Source organism: Cynara cardunculus (genome assembly GCF_001531365.2).
Source record: "Cynara cardunculus var. scolymus isolate 2C chromosome LG 13, CcrdV1, whole genome shotgun sequence".
NCBI lineage: Eukaryota > Viridiplantae > Streptophyta > Magnoliopsida > Asterales > Asteraceae > Cynara > Cynara cardunculus.
Window position 1 is genome coordinate 13,621,725 of NC_037540.1, and position 10,825 is coordinate 13,632,549.

At 35.9% G+C, this 10,825-nt stretch overlaps 1 protein-coding gene across 3 annotated transcripts; it reads right to left on the bottom strand.

Moving 5' to 3' along the window:
• Window positions 1–202: 202 nt before the first annotated feature.
• LOC112524952 (Down syndrome critical region protein 3 homolog) lies at window positions 203–10,497 on the bottom strand. 3 transcript variants are annotated; one of them, XR_003070416.1, is made up of 11 exons: window positions 10,359–10,497; window positions 10,179–10,271; window positions 9,813–9,877; window positions 9,267–9,321; window positions 8,852–8,935; window positions 8,666–8,750; window positions 8,489–8,584; window positions 2,864–3,048; window positions 2,690–2,771; window positions 597–696; window positions 203–516 (listed from the first exon to the last, which is right to left on the bottom strand). XR_003070416.1 is itself a non-coding variant. In XM_025134894.1 (11 exons), the coding sequence occupies exons 1-11, from the start codon at window positions 10,407–10,409 to the stop codon at window positions 472–474; spliced, it is 948 nt and encodes a 315-aa protein (XP_024990662.1). In that variant the 5' UTR covers window positions 10,410–10,497; the 3' UTR covers window positions 203–471. The 3 variants fall into 3 exon arrangements, 2 of the variants coding, with proteins under 2 accessions (XP_024990662.1, XP_024990663.1); XM_025134894.1 differs by having other exon boundaries at window positions 2,690–2,778; XM_025134895.1 differs by lacking the exon at window positions 9,813–9,877 and having other exon boundaries at window positions 2,690–2,778.
• Window positions 10,498–10,825: the final 328 nt, after the last annotated feature.

Here is a 10,825-nt window from a genome sequence, read left to right on the forward strand (position 1 = left end):
TGAAAAACATAAAAAAGATGGTGGTTGGTGCCTACTGCTCTTGTGTAGTTGCTTAAGGAGTTGTCTAGACACCGTTTTGCATATAAAAATAAGAAAAACGACGCTCCCAGCCATGAGAATGCTCTGCCATGAAGCAATCTCAAATGCGGATGTGGATAAAGAAGTGGGAGGAAGAAAGTAGTTGGACAATAGGGTAGACACAAGGACTAAAAACGTAATTTACTCATTAGATAATAAAATGTGTAACCAAAACATATACATTAGTTATGAGATCTAAAACTAATATTCATGATGAGTTTGAAACAAGAAAAGAAATATATGGGATTTAGAGCTGAAACATTTAAATAATCCGATTATTGACCATGTTCAAGAGTGAGGTACTGGTACCAAATAAGCACATAATGATGATACCTTGGTGAAATCTGTGCTTCGTGATGAAGCTTGAGATGCTGCAAATGCACGGACATGGATTCAATTAGATTGAACCAATTCCAACGGAAGGCTTTCCATTGCAACCTGGAGCGAGTTTTGATAGCAAAACATTTCAGAATTCAAAATAAGTAGCAAATGATGCATACCCATAAATTAATTCTTACCCATTTCCTAAAAGCTCGGGGATCAGATTTTGGCTGCACGTTGTACAATTCTGTTTGAAATGTAACAAGGATGGTAACTTTGAACTCGATTGAAAATGGTCTGCACAAAACATTACAATGAGTGACGCATATACTTTGGCCACCCCCCGGGAGATGGAAAATGAATTGATGATTAATGAGTAGATGCGAAATTCCCAGATGGGTGTAGGCATCAACCAAAATTCATTAAAGAAAGCTCTTGTATAATCATGGCGTAAATTAGCATAAACCAAAATTCATTAAAGAAAGCTCTTGTATAATCATGGCGTAAATCAGCATAAACCAAAATTCGTTAAAGGAAGCTCTTGTATAATCATGCATAAATTAGCATAAGCTTTTCCGGCTACTTATTAAAACTTTCCTGTATTTTAAAGAAACAATGCAATATGTTACCTGAAAAAAAAAAGGCTAAAATAAATTAAACCCTAGGGAGAGACAATTGGAATGAGATTGTTCAGAAAATTTAAGTGCATGTATTGTTCGGAGCTTCAATTCTTGAATTCTAATGTGGCTGAAACTTATCGTTTTATAACCTACGAGTACTCCCTCTGTCCCGTCTTTGTTGTATGTGGGCTTTTCTAAGTGTCAAGTGTCCATGTTTCTATTTTAGTTTGTCCCAAAGCAAGTGTCCACTTTCAAAAGTAGGTTCCTAGTTTCCAATTCTACCCTTAATTATGAGATGGAAATTCATTACTCCCTCTATTAAAGAGTAAAATTGTCATTTAGTTGATTAAAAAGTGTAATAATTACAGATATTTAGAACTGTGTGACTTTTTCAACGTGTACATTTATCTTGGTACGGAGGGAGCACTTGCAAGAACCAACGCTTACATAGGTCTGTCAAACTAAGACCACTAAAAAATCTAGTTGATATATTTAAATTATCGGCAAATTAAATTGCTAGAAGTTCAGGAAACTTGAGTTAGCACTGTAATGCATGATATCCTTAGGTGGTCACAAATAAAAGCCATATGCTACCAGAAACATTTGCTACAAAGATATACCAAGTATACATTTAAAAACTTAGAGAACTCCTAAATATGTATGAAATGCAAAAGAACTTCTTCACTGCAAATATTTGAGTTTTCTATATATTTTTTTATCATGTATTGTCAAACGAATGAAGATAGAAAGCAGCCAAAGAATCATTTCAAAGCCCTTCTTTATGCCCTACACATATGGCCTTAATTCTATTTAACTTATAACACTTGGATTTCCAGAATTGCTATCCTTCCTATATGCATATGCTTCCTGGAAACCCTAAAATCTGTTTTTAGACTACAGATAGATATGCTAAATCAAATTATGTGGGGCTTCGCAATTAGATGACATTGTTATTTGTCACCTATGATCAAGTGCTTACTTATGTATCCAGGATAGAAGGAACACAACTGGAACAAGGATCCTAGCAGAATAATATTAATAGGACCCTGGAGGAATTGACGGCAGTCAAGCCTTGAATCTTTTTTATTTTCTTCACGGAGAAACCAAGCTGACAACAAAGAATGAGCCGAACAACTAATTCCAAAGATTCCTTTATTACTGAATTTGTCTACTCTTTCTCCTCTTGCTATGCCAAAAACATTAAACAAGAAGCTCATGGATACCTTCAAAAACTAGGCAGGCATGCAGCAGTGAAGATACTGAAGCACATGAAGGGAACCTGGTGGAGACAAGGTTCTAAATTTCTCATGTGGTCTCTAAATTAATGAAAAGATGTTGCTGTTGTTCCATGATTCTATTAGAACACATTTATTATTTGAGTCAAAATTCATTAGCGATAGTATCTTATTGGCGCTCCCTTGTCTACATATAACAATATTAAAGGATTTCTAATTTCTGCATGAGACGATAACAGCTTATGCCTCTCAGTAACATTTGCCTTGCCTTATTTCTTTTAAAGAATGAACAAAATGCCCTTTATCGCAGCAAAATTGTACTGTAAAGTCGGAGCTTTTAATAAACTACAGCATTGAATTTAGACAGCCAATCACTTCAAGCTGAAGAAATCAATGCTAAAATAAGAACAATTTCACTTAAAATCATCAACTTACCCAGCAAACACGGTTGGACATGTCAGAAGTCGGGGAAGTACGACATAAATAGGCAGAGACATAGTACGGCAGACATCTCCATCTGCTATCTATGAAAAGGTGAAGATTAATCATTTCAAAATTCAAATACTATGTAATGTATGAGAGGTTTCTCAACATGAAGAAGCTCTGTGCCTGAGTAGTCTGAATAATAGACGTTTCTGTCGCTATCTTTTCGCCAACCATAATTGACTCTATACGTAACAAGTGAATGTCAATGGAATAAATAGGAACTGCAGATGCTTCCACTGTTAGCTCTCCCACTAAAGGATCAGATAGAAGGCACTGAGTGCAAATTCTACCAGAAATCTTGAAACCACCTACGTAACAAGGAGAATATGTCAATTATATTAATACAATAATGAAGTTCACTAAAATTAGAAGTACAATCACTTAAAGTGAAATGAGCAACTATATTATGGCGGTCTTCTAACATTTCTGTTAGACGTTACATTTGGAAGCCCCCGGGAGCCCGAATATCCAGAGGACTACTACGACGCCCCAAATTCTAAAATGGGTGCCGTTACATTCTTTACACAAGTCTTATCAGAGAAACTAAATAAAACTTTATTTCTTTCATATCTTAATATTAAACCAGAGTTAAAACATAAGCGGAGAACTTCATAAGTGGAAAATGCGTAAAATACTATTTCAACAGCTTATAATACATCAGAATTCTATTAGAATAGTAACTACTTCATGAGGTACCTACTCCTTCTTTCCTGAGACGCATACATGGAATACATAAGCAAAAAGCTTAGTGAGTAGTTATGGTTTCATGAATAAATAATGTTCATGATGCCTAACTTTTTCTAAATAGTAATTCACTAAAATTCTTGATCATGCACAAAAATAATCTTTTTATCATGCATAAACATTCATTTGAGATCTCACTTGAAACATGTAAGTATGCCATACTTGCCTTGTTAACCCCCTCGGGTCCATAAAGGCTGCCCCAAAAGGTCGGTTTGCAAAGCGTCCCTTCATTCTATATCCCGTGCGTTGGATATTTATGGTCATACATAACATGCATAAACCTTTCATCTCTTATGTGTAAAACACATCATAACATGCCATGTACATATATCTTGAATATATAAATGCATCAACATTTTCATGCAAGGCAAACACGCCAAAACATCTTATCAAGTTTCTTCATAATGCATAAAATACATTTATATAGCATCTATGTATCTCAGTAAATCACATAAGTACTCACCTCGATTACGCCTAGCTTTTCCCTTAATTCCTTGATTATGTATACAGAGAGAGATTTCTTATTTTTCTTATGGAGCTAATAGTAACACTTCAACCTCTATTTATGGGTAAAGTCATTGCATTAGCTACTTGTTCTTTTTGCTCTCAAGCATGCACTCTTATGAGAGTTTAACACCTCCTACTTGAGGATAAGAGAATCTTGACACCTCATGCTTCTAGGAAGAGAATCTTGATTCATCATGCTTAATGTAGAGGAATCGTGTCATGCTTCTAGCTCTTGCTTGTCATCATGAATTTTGCCAACACATGCTTCTAGCTTTGACAACTCATAACTAGCTTGCTTTCTCATGCTTAGTAGACTTACTTTGTCATTAAATAGCTAGCCAACACATACTTCTAGCCCTTACAATTCATCACTTTAGGTTTGATTTCTCATGCTTTGCCTCATAAGCTACTTGTAATTGATAAATATGATAATCTAAGGATGCTACAACTGCTGGAATCTTTTGCATAATCATAACCCTTGTATTCAAGGCTTAAAACATAAAAATTTAGCTTAATATAAAAGTAGGGTGTTACAATTCTCCCCTTCTTGCAAGAATTTTGTCCTCGAAATTTTACTCAAAAAGATGTGGGTACTTAATTCTTATTTCTGATTCGACTTCCCATGTTGCCTCTGATCCATGTGAACAGTCCCACTGAACATATACCAATGATACCCCCTTATTACGAAGCTTCTTAACTTTACGTTCAGTGGCGGCTATGGGCTTTTCTACATATAATAGTTTTGTCATTATCTGAGATTTCTTCAACACGAACCACTTCTTATTTAGCAAGGCATTTCTTTAAATTGGACACATGAAAAGTATTGTGTATCCCCCTCAGTTCTTCTAGTAATTCAAGTTGATATGTCACGGCTCCTATCTTTTCAATTACTTTGTATGGTATGTCGTATCGTGGTCTCAGCTTACCCTTTTTTACCAAAACATAGGACCCCCTTCCATGGACACTTTTATCAACACCTTGTCACCAACTTGGAATTCAATAGGCTTCCTTCTTTTGTTGGCATAGCTTTTCTACCTATCCTGTGCGACTTTGAGTCTTTCTCTTATTTGAGTTACCTTGTCGGCTGTTTGTTGGATAATTCAGGTCCGACTAACTGCTTCTCACCATCCTCCATCCAGGTGTTCTGCATTTTCTTCCGTATAGAACTTCATACGGTGGTGCTTTGATACTGTTATGGTAACTGGAGTTATAAGAGAACTCTCAATAAGAGGTAAATGGTTATCCTAATGACCTTTCAAGTCGACTGCACGTGCTCGTAACATATCTTCTAATGTCTGAATTGTCCTTTCACTTTGACCATCTGTTTGGGGATGATATGCCGTATTCATCCTAATTTGTGAACCCAATTGCTTTTGGAAGCTTTTCCAAAAATTTGAAGTAAAACGGCGATATCGGTCTGATACAATCGATATTGTTACGCCATGTCTTGAAACAATTTCATCTATGTACATTTTGGCTAATGTCTTCAATGTCTGTGTTTCCTTGATTTGGTCAATTGATCAACAATGACCCATATAGCATCAAAACCTTTTGTTGTTCTTGGCAACCTTGTTACGAAATCCATAGTGATATGTTCCCATTTCCAAGCACGAATATCTAATGGTTGTAACTCTCCGTAAGGTCATTGGTGTTCAATCTTAACCTTCAAACATATGAGACACTTCTTAATATAGTTTTTTTTTTTTTGTAATGTGATTTGGGAACATTTATCTATGGACTTTATTGTGGGTTTACCCAAGTCTAACGGGTATGATGCTCTTTTGGTAGTGGTAGATCGGTTGTCTAAATACAGCCATTTTATTCTAATCAAACATCCTTGTACCGCTAAATCCATTGCAAAAGTTTGTCCTGGAAGTGGTTAGACATCATGGAATTCCTAAATCAATTGTTAGCGATCGTGATCCATTGTTTCTTAGTCATTTTCGCAAGAACTCTTTCGTTTGCAAGGAATGACGTTAAACATGAGCTCCATTTATCATCAGGAATCGGATGGTCAAACAGAGGTGATAAACCGTTGTTTTAGAGACGTATTTACGGTGCTTAGCCATTGATCAGCCTCGTTCGTGGGCATTGTGGACTTCGTGGGAAGAGTTTTGGTATAACTTGACATTTCACGGTTCTACAGGTCGGTCACCATTCGAAATTTTCTATGGTCGTAAACCGCTGACGGTGGTTCAGTTTATTCCAGGGGAAGTACGAGTGGAAGCTATGGGGGAGGAATTACGTGATCGAGATGAAGCCTTGAGGCAACTCAAAATGCAACTAGCTCATGCGCAAGTGTTGATGAAAGAACAAGAAGATAAAACGCGTCGAGATATTACTTTTCAAATTGGTGAAGGGGTATATGTTAAGCTGAAACCGTATCGTCAGATGACAGTTGCTAAAAAAATTTATCATAAGCTAGAAGCTCGATTTATTGGACCTTTCAAGATTATTGAAAAAATCGGTCCAGTTGCATACAAAGTGGAATTACCTCTGACGTCACGTATCCATCCCGTATTTCATATCTCTTTACTTAAAAAAGATGTGATGTCACCTATGGTGACACAAATCTTGCCACCTGAGTTGGAATTTGATGGCAAGGATGTTCTGTTGCCGCTGGAGATTTGTGCGAGACGTACAGTGGAACAAGACGGAAAATCAGTGGATCAATGGCTAATTCGTTAGCAAGGGCAGGTACGAGAAGAAGCCACATGGGAGGATGCTAGCATAATCAAGGGCCAATTTCCGGATCAAAGTCTTGAGGACAAGACTTTATTGGAAGGAGAGAGTAATGTTACGAATCCTCCTAAATTGGATGTTTTACCCAAGCCCAAAGTTTTGAAGGTATATGCAAGATGGTCCAAGAAAGGATAAGGTTTATCCAAGAAAGGATAAGGTTTATCCAAGAAAGGATAAGGTTTAGTTTTACCTTGCTTTGGGAATATGTCTAATAAATAGGGAGAATACCTTTAGCTTGTAGGCATTCGGTTATTTTTCTAAATAGTTACTTGTGGCTCATAGCTCCTCGCTTTGAGAGAGGGAAGTTTCCCTGGTTTAGTGATCATCTTTGTTTTGGTAATTTTCTGTTTTTAATTGCAATCAAACCATAGTTTCTGTCCATCTTCTACTTTTTTGTTCTTATATTTGAATTCGTATCACTAACCCCCTCAGGTCCATAAAGGCTGCCCGAAAAGGTCCGTTTGCTAGACGTCCCTTCATTCTATATCCCATGCGTTGGATATTTATGGTCATACATAACATGCATAAAACTTTCATGTCTTATGTGTAAAACACATCTTAACATGCCATGTATATATATCTTGAATATATAAATGCATCAACATTTTCATGTAAGGCAAACATAACAAAACATCTTATCAAGTTTCTTAATAATTCATAAAATACATTTGTATAGCGCCTATGTATCTCAGTAAATCTCATTAAGTGCTCGCCTTGATTATGCCTAGCTTTTCCTTAATTCCTTGATTATGTATAAAGAGAGAGATTTCTTATTTTTGGTATGGAGCTAATAGTAACACTTCTCACCCCTATTTATAGGTAAATCCATTGCATTAGCTACGTGTTCTTTTTACTCTCAAACATGTACTCTTATGAGAGTTTAACACCTCCTACTTGAGGATAAGAGAATCTTGACACCTCATGCTTCTAGGAAGAGAATCTTGACACATCATGCTTAATATAAAGGAATATTGACACGTCATGCTTTTAGCTTTTATTTGTCATGCTTCTAGCCTTTATTTGTTATGCTTCTGGCTCTTGCTTGTCATCATGAATTTTGCCAACACATGCTTCTAGCTCTTGCTTGTCATCATGAATTTTGCCAACACATGCTTCTAGCCTTGACAACTCATAACTAGCTTGCTTTGTCATGCTTAGTAGACTTACTTAGTCATTAAATAGCTTGCCAACACATACTTCTAGCCCTTACAATTCATCACTTTAGGTTTGATTTCTCATGCTTTGCCTTGTAAGCTACTTGTAATTGATAAATATGATAATCTAAGGAAGTTACAGCTGCTGGAATCTTTTGCATAATCATAACCCTTGTATTCAAGGCTTAAAACATAAAAATTTAACTTAATATAAAAGTAGGGTGTTAAAAATATGACTAGGGGAAAGCAAAACCCCGGATATTGACCTACTCGGAACTTCGAACTACACCCCTTGAACCTACCCCTCAATAGTCATTAAATTTAATTGCCTGGGGTAATATTTTGTATGTCCTTTAACAATCCTATAACGACATTTTTATGTTCAGTAAGGTCTCTGAACCACAACTCTCTCTTACATTTTGTAAGGGATTCCCCAAACAGATATCATAAATGGAACAACACAAACTGTAAAAATCAATCAGAGAAGTACACACATTAAGTTGGATGTAGTGTGAAGTGGTCTTCCACTATTTCTTTTCATATCTTTTTCCTATTTTCCATTTTCACAGGACCACGGAAGAGTTAGTGATCAGGAAGAAACCTGATTTCAGTTCAGTAAGCAAAGAGTGCCTTTGTGTGTCTTGAGTGATGTAAAAGAAGACCATTTCAGGAGAAACTGGTTTCTCTGGGAGACTGGCTGTTGTCAACAAAAATACAGGTAAGAAAGGCAATCCATTACATTTAAAGAAGTGAGGATAGAGAAACATCAACTTCGTACCTAAATCACTTTCAATTATGAATTCCACTGTAGCAGACAACGATTTATGTAAGTATCCTCTCACAACATCTACATTTAGCAGATACTATGACAGTATAGTAGACATTGAATAGGTTATATAAATCATATAGACAAAAGAATTATGATGGAGGATGCTATGGAGAACAGCTTTTGAAGATATCATACCTGGATGCTAATGTTTGCTCCATGGAAAGTTTCATAGAATTTGTGTTCTTCTCCTTGATTCTTAAGAATCATAGAAAATGGTATCTGTCGATATTAATCACACGAGAAGGGGTAGCATAAGTGTCGTTGAGTCAGTCTTTGAAAATTAAGAATCAATATTACTCTTTTGGTTTTAGGAGTATATAATTTATTCATTGTGATAATTTGCCGAATTGAACACACTGCAACATGCAATTTTATTCTCTTGTCAACAAAAACAGGAAATATGAGAAACATAGGGAAACAAACTGAGAATGTTGATAAAATTTAGCAGCTACATACAATGACAAATTGATGAAGACCTAAAACTACAATAAGCATGACAGGGTTGTGCCTTTTGAACTTTACAAGCTCTTTGTCAATCATTATAATATACCTGTGTTGTGCCAGCACTGATCTTCCCAGAAGGTTGAACCTCGATGCTCTTCTTCCTGTTTCAATGAAGAAACTATTGGAATTTGAAGTCTTAAACATGAAAAGGGTGCCACAACACATTAAAACTGGCATAAGAGGAATAGTGAAATCCATTACAGTTATTCTACAGCGAGTAGCACTTTATGCATTACAATGGTTATCTTGCAGTGCATTTGGTCGCTTCAGGACCGTGAATAATGATTCACCATACAGAATAAGTGCATCCAGATGTTTATAGTTATGCAAAGCCACAGAAAAGTGAGAATGTTTGATAATGAGATTAGATGAGCTAAGGATCAAAATGTTGCCCAAATCACCTAAACTTGAAACAGAAGCCATCCACACATTAAATAAGGTACTCAAAACCTTATTAGGTAACTGAGTTCACCACTTCAAAGCTTATATACGTTTTTCTTGACCATGTTTTTTAGTTTACCATGAAATACAGCCGGGGTAAAACTAGTAAATAATTGAGACAAATGAGTCAGAAAGGGAGAGAGAGGGATACACTATTCGAATAGGCTTCAAGACACCATAAAGGGATTCAATGAGTCCAGCTGATCCTCCACGAACCTAAGCACCAAATTAAGTATATCATGAATGCGCTCAAACAATCGCAAAGTATTGTCCCAACCAACACAACATACGTCGTCTCATCCATAGCATAGAGATACAAACTGACTTTCGAAGTCAAAGCTAATGACTTCTGAATTCAAAATGGATTGGATCACGATCAAATTAGGACATTTCACTTCAATAACCCCAAACTGTTCGTTTTTCTCAACAAAGAATTCTAAAAGTCCACCATGAACACTGGATAATTTATGTTTTCTTATTCATGTACAAATCAAAACAAACCACAACGAATTGAAACCTGCAAATTGACAGAACCATTGATGGTTAATTGAATTCCACGGTGAGAAATCGAAGAAGGCAATTTGGTGATGATATTTCCCTGAAGTAGCTCCTGCAATCAATTAACAGACAAATCAAACTTCCTTCTCAGTACGCAAATGGAAATTGGTATACTTGTACTTGGTGGTTAGCAACTTACATCGGGGCGATAGGTTCGATTCGATCGGGAGAGTTTGATCTCAATAGACATGGGAACGCTTCTAAGGAACTGAATCCAACCGGAAACACTCTTGCTACTGCTTGCAGATGATCGTTGTAATCATCTTCCCTCGTTGGACCCTCGCTCTTGTTTTTAATGAAACTGGGTTTGACGGATTAATTTAGTGGATGTTTGGGATTTTGGGATTGTTTATTGAAAATAGTTTATATTATTTATTTTTTTTAAATATTTATTAACTTATGTATTATAAAATTAGAGTTTTGTAAAAAGTATTTGGATTAGCTTATAGTGGTACCAAAAAGTAATAAGCTGATAAGTTGTTTTTTAATATTTGGCAAATTTTGTTTATATATATAAAATGAACAAAAATGACAATGTTTCATATTATTGACTTATGGGGGTGTTTGGGATGGCTTATTAACTTATTTGATTTTTTAACACGTAAA